The sequence below is a fragment of the Onychostruthus taczanowskii genome, unplaced genomic scaffold (genome assembly GCF_017590055.1).
Source record: "Onychostruthus taczanowskii isolate IOZ18803 unplaced genomic scaffold, ASM1759005v1 scaffold30, whole genome shotgun sequence".
Lineage (NCBI taxonomy): Eukaryota > Metazoa > Chordata > Aves > Passeriformes > Passeridae > Onychostruthus > Onychostruthus taczanowskii.
In genome coordinates, this window is record NW_024500350.1 from 3250191 (window position 1) to 3267042 (window position 16852).

Consider the following 16852-nt stretch of genomic DNA (forward strand, 5'->3'; position numbering starts at 1 on the left):
CTGGGCCGCGTCACGTGGAACTGGGGATGGGCGGGGAGCTGGGGGCAAAGGGAAGAGAAGAGAGGAGTCACGTGACCACGGATAGCAGCCGGGGGCGGGGGCGGGGCGGTGTCATGAGCCTATCGCAGACGGGGGGCGGGTCCAGGCAGGGCTCACGTGACCGGGGTGCACGTGTTCCGGTTCCGGGTCTGGCGCGCCATGCGCGACATGGCGGGGCGGGAGCAGGGAGCGTCAAAAGCGGGGAAAGCAGCCGGAATGAAGGCGGCGAAGAAAGCGCCTAAAGTGCCCAGAGCGGGTAAAATGACGAAACCCAAGCGAACGGCGAAGCGGCTCCTGGCCGTGGGGAATCAGGCGGCGGCCTCTGAGGCAGCGCGGCGCGCCCGCCACCTGAAGGCGCTGGGCCGCGTGTCGGGAGCCGAGCGGGAGCTGGAGGAGCTGGTGTTCGGCGACAGCCTCAACGCGGAGGAGGACGAGCTGCTGCGGCGCCTGGCCGGGCCTCGACGGGTACGGCACATCCAGGCCTGAGCCGAGAGCGGCGTCCCCCGGGCCCCGGCCGCGTCCCCGGTCACACGGTCCGTTTGGTTGTTTTCAGGTTGCCGCTGCAGAGGGGAAGGGTCTCCAGGAAGAGTCCAGCGATTCGGGGGTGGAAAATGAAGCCAAACGTGACTTACCGCTCAAAAAGCCGGCCTGGGTAGATGAGGATGATGAAGCTGAGGAAAAGTAAGTTCAGGTTAGGTGATGGGAATTATGTGTTACACGTGGGAGTGCTTATAAGTGGCCTTGCTTTGAACGATGTTTGTTTTGTTTGTTTTTACCCTCTAGTGTTGATATGACCCATAAGTACAGGAAAGATTTCATGAAAAGTGATGCCGAGACAACGCTCACCAAGAAAAAACTAAAGAAAAGACTTGAGGAACAGTGAGTTTCACTGATGTTTTTGTGGCTGACTGTATTGATTATATTGATCTCATGATTGTTGCTCTCTGAGGTGGGTGCCAGAAGGATGTTGCCAGACTCTTTTCAGTGGCACCTAGAACAGGACAAGGGGCGGTGACCATAATTTGAAACACAAAAAGTTCCATCTCAACCTGAAGAAGAGTTTCTTTCCGTGGAGGTTACCAGAGCTCTGGATCAGCTGCCCAGGGAGGCTGTGGAGTCTCCCTCTGGAGACATTCCAAACCCACCTGGACGTGTTGGCATGTCACCTGCTCCGTGTGACCCTGCTCCAGCATGGAGTTGGACTGGGTGATCTCCCTTTCCAATCCAACAATTTTTTAAGCTAAAATATATTTATGTGACATTCAAAGTCACTTTTCTCTTTATCTGCTGTTTTCATGTGGTCTCTTTAAAGTCAGGGCTTCTTGCAGTATTTGCAGTGTTTATAAATAACAAATGATACTAAGAATAGTAAATAAAATGTGCATTAGCACTGGACTAACTTGTTTAATACTTGTATCAAAGTGTCATTGATCATTTGTCTTCTAGGGAGATATACAAGAAATATACAAGAAATTTATCTTCTAGGGAATTATATAAGAAATAGTAAAATCTTCAATTTTTTTTAAATATAAATTAAAAAACTTGCATTGTGTTCTAAGTACAAGTAATCCTGCAAAATTCTGACTGTGCTGCTTCTAACTACTTAACTCATAGAAAGAAATTGCTGTCTCACAAAAGTTATGTTTTTTTCTCTTTCCTCTTTTTTTATATAAGGTTTCAGCAAGCCATGGGAGGAGTTCCTGCTTGGGCTGATTTGGAAAACAGGAAGAAATCCAAAAGGACTTTGAGTGATAGTAAATATCCCCTGTGCTATATTGATAAGTGTTTTTGTGATTCCCTGTTCTTGCTAGAAGATAATTACTTTTGATGCCTTCTCAGTTTCAGTAGTGTGATAGAATGCTGGCTATGTCAGCTTTGTTCCTTCAGTGTGCTTTAATTTAATTCATTTCAGTGAGGAATGTGTTGATTTTGCTGTGGGTGCTTGTGCAATTGGCTGATTCCACGTGCTTTGGTTTAATGAGGTGACAGTGATGAAGATGATGATCTGCTACGCAGGACTGGCAATTTCATAACAAGCTCAGAGTCTCTGCCAAGAGGGATTTTGAAGGTAAAGACAAATCTTGTCTTTCCACTTCAGTTGGGCTTAAGTGCACACTTTGACTCTCGTTGTGTATAAAATTAGTGATTCCGTGAATTTGTTTCTGCAACTAGAAGCTTTAGAGGATAAGCAAATTGAGCAGTTCACATGAAAGCATGAAACAATAAACTGAGGTGTATTGTTTGACATAAGAATTTTCTGCACTCTAAATAGCATCTTGTAGTAGGATTTTAATTTCTGCAGATGGAGGATGGAATTCTCCCACAACTTTGAAGTGACTGAAATGATCTTTAAAAGACAGCCTGAAATGAGTATTTCTCACACTGTCTCCTACAGCTATATCAGATGAGTCAGAATGCAGCTGGTTTTACACTCAGTTTCAGTGCAGATAGAAAGGCTGGTGAGTTCAGCCTGTGTTTGTACTGCAGCAGCTCCCTGGACAGGCTGTGTGTGCTCTGCTCACATCACGCTGCCCAGAACTTCATCACAGGGCTTGAGGTCTTGTAGTGTAAAGAATAAATGGCTTTTTATTCAGCATAAGTGACTGTTGGGTTTGTTTTTTTTTTAACTGTCTGATCTGTGTTGTAGGTGAGCACCTGCCTTCCTGCAAACCAGGAACGTTTTGCCAATGGAAAGCTGGTGACAGTGCAGTTCCATCCTTCAGCTCAAGTGGTGATGACAGCTGGCCATGATCGCTCCGTGTCCCTCTTCCAGGTGAAGAGCTTCAGCTTCTACTCTGCTGATGGTCACTGACATAGAACCTTTTTTTTGAGTGTACATGAAATAGCCTGGAATGGTGGACTTTGTTTTCTCTCTTCCTCTGCACACTGTCAGTGGTTACACAATGCGGTTACAATGGAAATTCCTTGGTTAAAGGCATCTTGAAAGGAGTTTCCACCTGTGACTTCACACCAAGCACGTGCAGAGTACTGGCAAACTCTTTGTCTCAGAGTTTTTAGCTGAAGATTTGTGTTTAAAAACGTTTGGTTTGAAGGTTTGCGAGTGACAAGTACTAAGGAGATTTTTTGTTCCTGAGTTGTTTGGAGAGCCTGTAGTGGGGGGAGCAGCCCACTTTGCTTTGGGACTGTAAAATTGCTGTGCAGACATGTTGGGGATGGAGAAGCTATGCTGCAGGAAGAAAGTGTTCATCCCGAGACACTGCCAGGCTCCTCTGAAAACTAAAGATCCTACTTTTATTTAGGAATTCTTGGCATGGCCTAGTGTCTCTGAAATGGTCAGACAAGTGGAATGTGATACTCTCACAGAGCTGCAAGAAAACCCAAATCAGAGCAGATGTTTCCATTCAGAAAAAGCACAGCAGAGTGATTATTTGAATAAAGCACGGACGAGATGAGGCAGGGCAAGAGGTGTGAGGGCTATGAGAAAGGCAGGGAGTGCCTGTTACATGAGGTGAGGAGCTAAGAACCACATCATTTGTAGGAGAGAGAAAGAATTTAAGGCTTCACAGTGGTGTGCCTCTTCCTACTTAAGTCTCAGCTGAGAACTTGGTATGATTTTTCTCTGTAAAAGTGTTTGATACATTCCTCAATATGACAACATGGTTTGTTACTTTCTTTTTTGAAGGTGGACGGTATAAGGAACCCGAAAATACAGAGCATCTATTTAGACAGTTTTCCAATTTATAAGGCTCGTTTCAGTGTGGATGGAGAACAAGTTATAGCCACTGGCACTCACCACAGCATGTTCTTTGTGTATGACATGATGGCTGGGAATATCATCCCTATCCCAAAAGTACGAGGTATGTTTTGCAGCTCTGAGTGTGTGGCCACAGTTGAAGCTGTCCCAAATAGAGATGGCACATGAATTTCCTTTAAAACAAAGTGCAGTGGGTTGTTGGAGGTTGTATTTTTAACTTGTCTTCAAGGAAATAAAGTACCTTTAGTGTTAGTTGTCTGGGATATTAATTATCACACATGATAAGGTTGAGTTCAGCTTCTCTGTGGCAGCAAATTGCAGAAATGAAGAGCTGGAGTCAGGTTTTAGTCATATTCATCCTACCTCTAAATATTGAGGCCGAAGAATAAATTGCACCAATTTCAAGTTTCAAATCTCTTTTTAAAGGTGTGGAGGAAAAATTCCTCAGGAACTTCGAACTCTCTCCAGATGGATCATTTATGCTGCTAATTGGAACTTCAGGTTACCTTCACTTGCTGTCCATGAAGGTACTTGCTCTGCATGGTGTAGCTTTGCTTCCTTGGTGCCTTTCCCTTTTGATTCTGCTTTTTTTCTCATCTGCAAGGCAATCTAACTTTCAGCTGAAGCCGAGGTATGACACGTACTGTGACAGCCCTCAAAAATGTGCTGTGGAATCAACCCACTGCAGCTTTAGGGAATTATTTTGAGCACTGAGACTTTGTTCCCCAGCTCCATGGGGCTGCTGGAGCTCAGGGCAGTTCCACGGCGTTTTCAGCTTGAAGAAGTCGTGTGTCAGTGCTGTATTTCAGCTGCTTGCACAAGCACTGTGCTGGCAGGAGGAGTGGAAACAGCATGGGAACAGGCACCTGGGGGTGGAAGAAATATAGGACTGCTTTTTTGGGAGTCATGCTAGTGCCTGCTGCTGTGCTCTGTTCATGAATCATGCCCACACTGATTCATAATGCATACAGCCATCTTTCAGCTGAATTTTAAAATGCCTTATGATGCCAGGTGGATTTGTATTAAACTTTCACAGGGAAAAATGCTTCTAAATGAGACAGTTCAGTTTTGTACAACTCAGGCCCTTCAGTGAGAGAGCAAACAAGTGTTTGTTGATCCAGCTGCAGTTAAGAGTCAGGAGCTTGTGCTCTGCTCTGCAGGCACTGACAATGTTGGTGCTGTTCTCTGAATGTTGGGGTAGATAACTTAAGTTTTTTATGGGACAGGAAGCAACTTTTGTGTAGATTTTTGATGGAATCTCTGTCGGCTTTGTTCTTCATCCTGCAGACAAAAGAGCTGATCAGCACTATGAAGGTGAATGGAAGGTGCACTGCCTCTGCTTTCACCCCAGACAGCAGTAAAATATACAGCTATTCAAGTGAGTATTGCAGCAGCTCTAGTAATAATTCCATTTAAATTGCATGAGTTCTTAGAAGTCACTTATAGTTTTAGAAAAATAATTTAAAAAATTTATGCTAGTATCTCTCCTAAAAATACAACAAAGTGATCAATCATTAAAGAATGGAATTAACTATTTTAGTATGCCTTTAATTGTTGGGGTTCTTTTAAAATACCTATATTTGATAGTTGTAAATTAGCTTCTAGTTGTCATCTAATTATTTTTTTTTTAGCAAAATGGACTAGCAAAGTGACTTGTATGTGTGTTTTCTCTAATGTCTTTCATTCTGCAACCAGAGGAAGGTGAAGTTTTCATTTGGGATGTGAGGAGCAGAAAGAGTCTACATAAATTTGAAGATGAAGGTGCTTTGGAAGGAAAGTGCATTGCTGTTTCAAAAAATAACCAGTATGTGGCATGTGGGTAAGTGACTGAACTTTGACAGCTTCCTCTGCTATCATTTTGAAGCTTTTCAGTGGACCTGTGGGTGGCTGGTGGGAGTGTAGGAACATGGTTTGGTTCTAATAAGTGAAGAGTAGGCAAGAATAGATTAATATTCCCTATTTTATCTTAATAAATTAATATTCTCTATTTTATGGTAATAATTTACTTTTCTCTTTGTAAGTATAAAATACCATAGTACACCTAAAACAATAGGAGTGATAGTGGTATTACTATTGCCACATATGAGTTCAGCAGTTAATTTTGAAATTATGCTGACTAAAATCACAAATTCTGTAACAGCAATGTTAATTCAGGGTCTTCTCCCTTTTCTAGTTCTCTTCCCAGTAGTCTAAATTTGGCTTCTGCAAGACAGCATGTTAGCCTTTCAAAAGGGTCCTCAACTCAAAGCCACAAGCTGAAACTGTTTCTCCAAATTTACTGAGATGCAGTTTTAGCCAGTGTCTGGATTCTTTTAAATGAGAACAGCAAATAGAGGAGTACAATATATATTTTCCTAGCTCACTATAGAAGAGGATTTTAAAGTGAGCTTATGCTACAGTTTTTAAAAAAAACCCCAAAAACAACAACAACAAACAAAAAACCAATCCCCAAAAAAAAACAACCCAAAAAACCCCCCAAACAACAACAAGAACAAAACAATAAAAAACTTTGAAGTTATTTCAGAATTTTTTGATACCAAGCTCTCCTTGCTTTGAATTCATCCTGGTAAGAGATGGGCTCATCAAGGCTCTCCACAGTTGAGTCTCTTATTATATAAGAAAAAAGAAAATCCAGTCCAGCAAAAACCTAAACTCCTCCACTAGATACTGTTATAAACTCCAAGGGAAAATCAAGCTCCAAACAAAATATTATTGTAGACTCCAGTAAATAATTGGAAATTACATTTTCAGGTGAGTAGTGGCTATAGATAACGAGACAGTTGTATACTGGAATGTTACTTTTCAGTATCATCTTTGTTCATTTTGTTCTTTAGTTCATCTTCTGGAGTTGTAAATTTATACACTACTGATGCCTGCCTCAAAGAAAAACATCCTAAACCAGTTAAGGCCATAATGAACCTTGTTACTTCTGCCACCTGTGTGACCTTTAATCCCACCACAGAGATTTTGGCAGTGGCTTCCCGAGACACTGATGAGGCTGTCAGATTGGTATGTTCAGTTTTTTTATTGCAATATTTCTTTTATATCTTGCTCAAAATACTGCTGGTGACATAATAAAACTGATATGAAGCAGATAAGATACTGCAAAAGGTGCTGGACCAACCAGATCAGGATATGGCCAAGACATTCTGCATTTACAAGAGTATAATTTTATTTTCTTTAGTAAAGTTGCTCTGAAAATAACATTTATTCTTTACCTTTTTAAAATGCCCTCTAAAATGTCTGGAAGTGTTTGAGGCCAGGTTGGACAGGGCTTGGAGCAGCCTGGTCTAGTGGAAGGTGTCCCAGCTTATGGCAGTGGGTTGGAATTGGATGAAAACTCTGAGGTCCCTTCTAACCTCACCAATCTGTGATTCAATTTCAGTGCTGTAAATACAGCTCAGCAACAATTGTGAGTTTTCAGCAGCTGGTAACTGTAAACGTCTTACTATGGGTTGTTTTTTGTTTTTTTTGCCAGCCTTATCAGAATTCCGGCCAACAGTGAAACTGTTGAATTAATCTGAGGATTTGTAGGCCTGAGAATTGCAATAATTGGTTCCATGATGTGTTCCCTGCTCATTTTCTCCAATAGAGTTCTATATGTAGAGTCATGTAGGGTGGGAATATAACTGAACATTTGAACTTAACATTGAGCTTCAGTTGTAGATTTGTGGTTTAATTTTATTTTTAGTGCTTTCTTGCCAACTTTAAATTCTGACCTGTTTCTCAACAGGTGCACCTTCCTTCATACACTGTATTCTCCAACTTCCCAGTCTTCAGAAAAAAACAGATTTATCTTACTCAATCTATGGACTTCTCTCCCAGAAGTGGATATTTCTCTGTAGCAAATAACAAAGGCAAAGCTTTGTTATTTAGGTAGGTACTAAGTTAGGTCCATGAATCCCAGAGAAGATGTTTATGTTCTGTAAGATGGGGCAGATGACTGTAAGTGATAAAGTGATTCCTCCTGATCTGAATTACACCTGATGAATTGCTGGAGTGTGGAGTTGGCTTTCCCTGCTGGAAGTCAACCCTTGTTCTTTGTCTGATTATGCAATACAACCTGTTCCCATACTTTTTGATTTTTCTCCCCTGCTGGTATGGTCAGGAGTGAGGAGCAGGGCTAACTTTAAGCAGGAATATTTTTTTTTTAACTCACATGGCGCTTGAAAAACTACTTAATTAAAATATGAAATTTTAATGATTTATCAAGACACACAGGGAAAATTTATAAAAATATTCCTAAATATGAATAAATCTTGTGCTTTGTCCTTTATTTGAAATTAAACTGCATATTATAATGGCAGTTAAGTTATTCTAGCAGGTGGATGTTTGCTGTCTTTTACTACATCTATGTTTCAGATTAGCTAAGGATACTCAGTGACACTGCTGAAGAGCTTTTGTTTCTTTGTGTTGTCCCCTCAACAGATTACTGAGAAGTTTTAAATCTCTCAATTTTTTTTTCTTTAGGCTGAAACATTATTCATTCTTCTGAAAGAAGATACAGGAGAAAATGAACCAGTAACTGAGGTGAAAACAGCACTAGAACTGTTTACAGTGTTGGCTCGAGGAGCCTCAAAATTTTCACTTTGCCTCCACTACTTTAAAGATGGCAGGAAGAATTTCTTAGTCCTGTGTGATCTGTCCTGCCTGGGTCACTCGTGGGCTGGAGTAGGACTGGCCTTGTCACTCTCAGCTTTTCTGATAATGCAGCAAGTTGATAGTTCAACAAAAACTGCTGTCAGCCAGACTGAGCTGGTTATATTTGAGTCAAACTCAGCAGTGTTGATAAACAGCTGCAGGCTGGCAGGGACTTGGCTTGATCCTGTTCTGGAGTGTTGTGAGCCCACAGAAGTCTGCATCATTTCAAATTCCCATTACAGGAATTACTGAAGTTTGAAGCTTAGTTTGTTTGCAGATACAATTTTATTGTGCACTTAAATGTCTTCTTGGGAAACTGGGAAATCTTGCGGCCTTGACAATAGTACATTAGATTGACAAAAACTGTGTTAAGGAGGGGAGGCTGAAGTTGTGTAGACTGGAAGCAGCTCTGACTGCAGCATGTTAAGCTTGCATAGAATTTTGTGATGGCTCAGTGTTTGGAAAATACTAACAAAATTATCTCTACTGGTCTTTCCCCAGGTAACCTGCAGATAAAACAATGCTGACAAAATCAAAGCTTTTTTTTTTCAATTATTATTATTTTTTTATTTTATATGGAAGCTACAACATACTAATAGAATATATGTATTTTTAAATTTGTTTGTTTTAAATAAATGCACCTGGAAGTTTCCAGGCCACTTGTTTCAACTTATTCCAGTGCTTTGTGTAAGCTCACAAGTACAATTTTATTGCTTGACACTCAAGCTTGTGTCTTCCAGAAGTGCTTGAATGTCTTAATTATTATAATTATGTGCAATATTTCAGTGCTGAAACCGAAATTTTGTGCAAACTGACCTCTGCTCCATGCATTTAGCAGGAGCTTTTCCATCAGCCTGCTTCACTTGAGGCTGGGCTGGAAACAGCATTTTGCTGCCTGGAGGAGCCCAGTCCCCTGAGACCCTGCTGATGTTGGTGTTGCAGCTCAGCCCAACTTCCCAGCTGTAGCTTCAAGGTGCCCTAAACCAAGAGGTGAAAAAAACCCACCCTGATTATGCTTTCCTGCCTCCTGTGTCACAGAGACAACTGCACCTAACATGGGTTTAATTCTTAAGGAAAACCCCAGTCTTACCTTTATGTGAAAGTGAAGAATCCTGAGTATCACATGATTTTTAAATCAGTGGTGAAATTGTAATACTATTAGGGTCCCCAAGCTGGGACTGCCAAATCCTTCTCCTCTCTTCCTGAAGTGGCTACCTTGTTCTGCTTAAATTTTTGAGAAAAAAAGGTTGATTAGGGACCTGCTACAGTAAAACCCTGATTTGAGAATAAATTGTGACTCATGTCTGACCTCTTCCCACAATGGAATTTTTTGGGAAGAGACAGCACCAGTCAAGGTGCTCCAGTAACCAGCACTGAAGTCATTAGCACTTCAGTGAAAGTGGCATCCCAGAAGATGTACTCTGAGCATGAGAAAAATTAATTGTGTAACCACGTTAAAGATTTTGACTACAGGAGCCTATTCTTGTCATGCTATTTTAAAAAATAAAATAGCCTATGTTCAGATATATTAGGTCTTTGAAGTGTTTTTGCCAGTGATTCTTTGTAAGATGAGAACTTGAATTCACAAGTCTTGGAAAAAGCAGAGTGTGCTCTGGAGGTGTTAAATTGAGTACAGTGTTTAATCTCAACCTAAACTGAAGACCCTAGGATGGAAGAGTAAAATTAAAACATAAGATGCACTGATTAAGATGCTGCTGTAGGATTCTTCTGTTATAAACAGAACTCTCTCTGGGACTGAATGGCCTCAAACCAGGGCCAAGAGACATGTCTGGGGTACAAAGTTGAGAAGCGAGTATTTTCTTTATTCGGTGTGCTGGGTGCACGGGGAGATCTCCTCCTGTGTGTATAACCACGCACACAGGTGCACAGCAGATTTCAATGTATGGTCATACTTTATGCATATTCATAGTTTTCCTTAGAAAAGGTGTGGTAATGCAAACTCTTTCTTAGGACTCATCGTTAGCACGCGTGAAGCGCGGGTCTTTATGCATATTCATAGTTTTCCTTAGAAAAGGTGTGGTAATGCAAACTCTTAGAACTCATCGTTAGCACGCGTGAAGCACGGGCGCAGTGCACCCCGCTGGTTGCCAGGAAGGCTCCACGTCTTCCCCTGGTGCAGGCTGGATGTCTTCATCCCCATGCCCTTTTCACCTTTCTCCCCTAGCCATGAGCAATCTCTCATTAGCTGTTTCAGGGGTTTTCTCGCTGGTTCTAGCAAACTGTCCTTTATTTTTGCAAGTTCCGTTCCCTGCTTCTTGCCAAGTTTCATCCTGTATCTCTTGTCACTAATTTTTGCTAGCTTCTATATTGGTTAAAATGTATTTTACTCTTGCCCAAGTATGCCTAGATACAATCCTTTTAACCCTTTCAGGACTGAGACCTGAATTTCAGAAATCCAGGTGCTGGAAGTGGTTTCTGACTTCACTAGAGGGCAGCACAGCATCACTTATGGAACACACTCGGGTGTTGAATGGTACTGACCAGTTTGTCCTGAGACAGCTCTGCTGATGGGAGAGGGTTTGGTTGTGGTTAGCAAGTAATTCTCTTTTCTCATCATCTCTGTATGTTATAATTAAGTAAAGTTTAAGTGGTGTGACTTCATCCATAAAATTAGTAAATAATTTCAAATTAAAGATTTCTGAAAAGGTAAATTAAAAAACTGTTACCGAATCTCACTGAAGGGGCTGTGAAGGATTTTAATGCTCCTGAGGCTGTTCCACTTTTTGCACAGTATGCGCTTCTCCAGTGTACCCATTTGAAAGCAAAATGCCCAAATCCAGTAATTCAAAGCCATACAGCAAGTCATTGGCAGGTCTGGGGTTAGAATTTGGGAATTACTGGGTCCTGGACTTGTTTATCTTAGCTGAACACAAGGAATACCTGCTGTTTTTTCCAGCTCATCTTGCTGACCTTTGGTTGTAAGAGGTCAAAATTGGATGAAGCAGGGGAGTAAATGGAAAAAGTGTCATAAAACCAAGGTTTTGTTTGCTCTTGTATCACTGGAAATGGCTTCAAATAGTGGCCACTTCCAGAGAAATAGAAAGAAAGAAAGAAAGAAAAGTTTAAATGCTGCCCTCCCGGCCAGCTGATGACAGACGTGGAGGAGGGGCAGCAGATTCCCCCTTGAGCTGCGTTGAGTCCCAGGTGCCATTGGCACATCATAAAACACAGAGCAGCACACGGGTCCCAGGGTAACTTTATTTGATGGTAAAAGTTCCCCTCTTCATCCTGGGAGGAACAGGAACAGGGGGGCAGACAGAAGTTTATATCTGGGGGCAGGTCTCAGGGGAGGGTACAATCTTTAACAAATCAGGAGAATTGGGAGCAAAAAACCAGGCAGGAGCCACAATGTATCAACCAATAGAAATTCCAAGGGAGGAGAACAGTTTCAGTAAACTGACAAAGTTTGGGGAAATAGAAACTAGAAACTAACAACAAGAAAGTGACGAAAGTTCTAGGAAAAGGCGGGAACAAAAAGGAAACAACATAATGAAAACGCCCACATTACAAATCAAACTATTAACCTACTAATAAACAGCGCAATACAACAGTTAAACATTTATTTCTTGCAAAATGTGTGATGCAAGTTGCAAATTTTAAGCTTTGCTGAGTAACTGCACTGCAGAAAAGTTTAAGCTTTGTACTAAATAACTTAATTCTTGCTGCTGCATATTTATCTTCTGGAAGACACAGCTTATTACCCCATCAAATATAAAATAGGGAAGACTTGCTCTGAGAAATAAAGGAAACCGCAAGGTACCAGTTGAATTCTGTAGTGGGTTTTGAGCAATGACACTTTCCTGTACTTAGAAGGTCGTAAAGGTTGGATGATAGGCAAGAAGCTGAAACTAGTGTCTGGAGATATTTATTTGGAAAGGTGAATTACTGTAAAGTACACACTTTGCAGTACTCTTGTTCTGAAAACGTCAGCTCTTTATCAGTTTGCAAAGTGTTAAAAGTGCTTAAGCTTCTGACCTATTTAAAATTTCTGTGTTTATTTCTTTTTGTTCCTAGCATGGCTTTTTTCTTCCAGCATGGCTTTTTGTTCCTCAGCACTGCTAAGCTCCAGTTCTTTTAATGAATTATTTCTCTGCTTTTCTGTCACTGATATTTTACGAAAAATCCCTTCACCAGGATTTCTTCTGAGAAGCTGAGAAGCCTCAGAAAAGAAATGTAAACAATAATTATCTGATTGCTTTCCAATGTGGTCTGGAGATCGTTTACCAACAGGTGCATCTTTGATTGGTTCCGTGTGAATTGTTTTTACTTAATGACCAATCCCAGTCTAACTTTGCCAGACTCTCTGGTCTGTCACGGGTTTTTATTATTCATGCCTTTCCTAGCCTTCTGTCTGTATCTTTTCTCTATTCTTTTTAGTATAGCTTTAGTGTAGCATTCTTTAATGTAATATAATATCATAATATAATTGGCATTGGGCAGGTCGCGGGAGGCGATCGGGGCACGCGTCAGGAGGGGCCGTGCCCTGTCTCTGCCGCCGGCGGGCAGGGTCACGGTTCGGCTGGCTCGGGGCGTGGGTTCAACACCTAAGGATTCATGGCAAAGGAAATAAGGAAGGACCCTGTGCTTGCTTCTCTGAGCTGCTTTTATCTCTCTCCTGCGCGAGGATGGTGCTGCCGGGGTGGCACCGCTTGGGGTTGGCAGCGTGGCTTTCCCGTGGTGGCAGCAGCGCCAGCACGAGGCAGATGATGTGACTGTCCCTGTCTCTGTCTCTGTCTCTGTCTCTGTCTCTGTCTCTCCCACCACAGCAATCTCTCTCCCCACAGCAGTGGCCTTGTGGCACTGGCAGCAGTGGCACACATCCCTCTCCTGGCAGGAGCCGTGTGGAATACCAAGCTGTGTTTTGTGTCAGGTACATACACGCAACGTATGTATCTCTGATTGTGATATGTGTGGAAACTGACCACGGGACAGTTATCAAGACAAAATCTAATAAATAACTGAGGAAGTAAAGCATGGAAGAAGGCCTTTGAACGTATCCTTTGTTTGCAATTAACCTTTATAAGTCTTAAGTTGATTTAGGAGCATTTCAATTAAAGCTTTAAGGATGTTGCTGTTTGACAGGAACTTCTGCTTGTAGCTAAGCCTTAAAGAGTTTTGCAATAATAACCTTTTGAATTATGATTTTAGAATATTGCTTGTAGTAAGGATCTTTGAAACTATAGCTTTAGGATATATAAAAAGGAAACATGCTTATCTTGACACCTTAACAAAACAGTGAAAAGCAGCTTGAGAAAGGAAGATGAACATCAACTCAAGGATTGATAGTTTTGACCAAGGGAAGCTGGACATCACTCTTAAGAAATTTATAGTCCTTGCAATTAAAAGGTGGACCCGCATCTGGAATCTGGACCTCACCAGCTGGGAGACATCTTTCTTCTTTCGGAAGCTGGACCCCACCATCTGGGGATACTCCTTTCTGGCATACATCCTGAGAAAAAGTGTATGAATCACAATAGTGTACAGAATTGTGACATAAAAATTGGGAACAGAAACTGCTGAGAAAGCTTATGAGTACTCCTATAAATATCTGTAAACCCCAACTGTCAGTGTGCAGTTGGAGGGAAAACTTCCCTCACTGTACCCAGCACTGTATTGCTCATACTTTACCATATTAATTAATAAATTGATTGCTGCTTGAATATTAGCCTAGTCAAGCGTCTCATTTATAAAAGATTTGGTGCATTGGCCAGGAAATTTCCAAATCCACTGAGGGAGACTCCTGATCTCAGGGAGACGCCCCACCTTGGAGGCTTTTGGCTCAGGTGGCCCTGAGTGACTGGGGAATCTTTCAGGGAGGAGGAAATCTTTAAGGTAAATTATGAGCAAAGAATTTTGAGCTCTCGGAGTAGACTGCAGAAAGTTCACCTGTAACAACTCGTGCACGAAGACCCGGGTGAGAAAAGGAGGCTGTAAGTACCGCTTGGTTAGGTGGGGTAAGAACGGGTGTAGATGTGTAAGGGTGTGAGTGGTGTGTGTGTGACACGTGCCCTGGTCACGAGGCGATTGTGGAGTTCTTCTAACCTCGGTTCCGTCTTCCCGCGAGGGGAGCGGCACTGAAGGAATGAAGCCAGTGAAGGAGGATTTTCTGTATATAAAAGGTCAGGGGCAGGATGCAATAATACTTAGGGGGGATTTTTTTAGTAAATCATAGGTGGGAGGTGGTACTGGTAGAAGGGACTTTTTATTAGAGGAATCCTTGACAAGAAGGGACCAAGGTCTGAACAAGTGTGGTCGAGGCGAGTGAGGGAACACCTGCTAGGATTAAATGGGTAAATGCCAAAGCAAAAACCCAGGAGCTGGTATAAACCAGCAGGAAAACAGAGGTACTGAAGGTACTGGAAAAAGAGGGAGCATTTTGCCAGATATCCCAGGACAGCCCCCTTGGGGTAATGTTAAAATTGTGGAATAAATGTGAAACTAGGAGAGGAAAAAGTAAAGAGAAAATGATACAATATTGTATGGTAGAATGGACTCAGGAAATGATAAAAGACAAGGAAAGAAAAAGCAAGAAGAGAAGAAAGAGAGAAATTAGAGAAGACCTTTTGAAACCTACCAAACACTACTGTAAATGAAGGACTGAGACTAGAAAACCCTCAAAGGGTAGCTTGGTAGCAAAAGGCCACTCTTCCATGCTATTTATGCTGCTCCTTGAGGGGGAATAGCAAATCCCAGACTAGAATTACACACCACTGGGACAGCTCCAACAGAACTTCAGAATAATACAAACACTGCTGTTCACATTCAAGACTAAATTAGACCCAGCAAAACAATTTCTTACATCAAATATTTCACTTCTGTTAATGAACTATCATGTTTATATCTTACACATGGATTGAACTTGGCAGCATGAGCATCTGAAATGGGCTCTGGGCTTTGTAATGCCACTTTAATGCATTGCCATAAGTTAGTATTAATAAGCATTCCAGAAAAGCACAGGAAAAACTGCACTCAGTTTCCCTGAAGGGCACCTCCCCAATCTATTGGTATTCCCTGTGTGAAAAACATGTTCACTCTCCTATGAAAATTTTAGAAGTTTATAAAGGATAATAGGAGAAAATGGACCACAGAGCAAAGGGCCAGGTGCATCTTGGCACTTAGCAAAGACCACACAGTTATCTTTGGGGATACCCCTTAATTCTTTTTCCATTACATCAACCTGTTGCATATTCATAGACTCTTATGCATATCCATAAACTAGTTTACATTTTCCAGGAGGTATTTTACACTGCCCTTCCTCGTGTCTGTCTTTTTAGAGCATGTGTGTTTTTTGGCTGTGGTTTTGGCTCCTTCTCTTTTTCACTTCCAGTCTGGGCCTTGGCCCTCACTGTTTTCAGAGGGTGTGTGCTGAGAGTTGGCATATCTGCAGCAGATTTCCTCATCCTGTGTTCACTGAATCTTATCCCATTCAAGCAGGCATTTCAACACAAGCGTAGCTATTTCCCTACTATGCCTAAGCTTAATTAACAGCATAAATACAAACTATATCTTTATAACAAAGTTACTTTAACATCACATATATAAAATCCATTTTAATATTTGGGGAGATTTCGGGTAGGAGGGCACACAGAGACACACCAAAAAGCCCCCCAAATTGTCTCTTTGCCCTCCCTGAACCAGCCTAATTTACTCCTAAAATGCCTCCAAAGTGTCCCAAGTCTTGCCCGTGGGTGGGGGGTGAGTGGGGGCACCAGGACACACCCGTGTCTCAGCAGCTGCATGCCCAGCCAGGCTGAGGAGCAAGGCTGGGAATGATCCCAAATTTCCCCCGCCCCGATGACACTGCAGGGATTATTGCATCTTGCTGGCCCCACATTTGTCAGAACTGGGTTCGGGCTGGGTATTGAGCTTGCAGAACATCTCTTGGCACTACCTCCTGGCTCTTTGTAGCTTTGCCAACCTGTTCCTACCTGCTCCATTTCACCACACAATGCAACTGACTTTGAATGTGCAGTTCAGGCTCTGGGTCTCCTGGAACATTCAGGTTTAGGGATTGACTAAACTTGAAAAGTTGCCCAAGCTTGAAAATTTTAGGCTTCCTTGCCTAAAACTATGAGGGCTGTCATGACCATCCTGGGGCTGGTGGGATCACCAGTTCTCGGATTCCCTCTTGGGGAATGCAGCACACGCATTGAATTTTCTTGGCTCCTTACAGATCTCTCAGCTACTTGGAAATAAAGTATCACATTAAACAAAAGGCAGATGCCATTTAGCCCACGAGCTGCTGTGAGACAGCGCGAGAGATGCTTGCTCTCATTTCCTCCCTCAGCTTCTCCAATCTCCAGCTGTCTATTTCCCAGACAGAATGACAACGCTGATCTTACTCCCAATCCTACGGAAAGGCATTCTTATCTGTTTTTTCATGAAGTAAGCAGAGAATCCCATGATCAGACCCTGCATGCAGCCAGGAGGAGGAGA

At 42.1% G+C, this 16852-nt stretch overlaps 1 protein-coding gene across 3 annotated transcripts; it reads left to right on the forward strand.

Moving 5' to 3' along the window:
* Positions 1 to 182: 182 nt before the first annotated feature.
* Positions 183 to 14064, forward strand: UTP18 (UTP18 small subunit processome component). Of its 3 annotated transcripts, none has more exons than XR_005953015.1 (14): positions 183 to 504; positions 593 to 720; positions 823 to 918; positions 1714 to 1793; positions 2022 to 2107; positions 2687 to 2812; positions 3683 to 3857; positions 4181 to 4281; positions 5042 to 5132; positions 5450 to 5573; positions 6589 to 6763; positions 7488 to 7630; positions 8225 to 10340; positions 10431 to 13155. XR_005953015.1 is itself a non-coding variant. In XM_041409175.1 (14 exons), exons 1-13 carry the CDS (start codon positions 199 to 201, stop codon positions 8247 to 8249), a joined length of 1656 nt encoding a protein of 551 aa, XP_041265109.1. In that variant the 5' UTR covers positions 183 to 198; the 3' UTR covers positions 8250 to 8284; positions 13201 to 14064. The 3 variants fall into 3 exon arrangements, 2 of the variants coding, with proteins under 2 accessions (XP_041265109.1, XP_041265108.1); XM_041409175.1 differs by lacking the exon at positions 10431 to 13155 and adding an exon at positions 13201 to 14064 and having other exon boundaries at positions 8225 to 8284; XM_041409174.1 differs by lacking the exon at positions 10431 to 13155 and having other exon boundaries at positions 8225 to 8284; positions 8897 to 10390.
* Positions 14065 to 16852: the final 2788 nt, after the last annotated feature.

Bases quoted from the DNA above. Each gene is read 5' to 3' on its own strand.
- UTP18 (XM_041409175.1), top strand. From the start codon at position 199: ATGCGCGACATGGCGGGGCGGGAGCAGGGAGCGTCAAAAGCGGGGAAA. The intron at 919-1,713 runs GTGAGTTTCACT...TTTTTATATAAG, and splicing joins AAGAAAAGACTTGAGGAACA to GTTTCAGCAAGCCATGGGAG. The intron at 5,574-6,588 runs GTAAGTGACTGA...TTTGTTCTTTAG, and splicing joins AACCAGTATGTGGCATGTGG to TTCATCTTCTGGAGTTGTAA.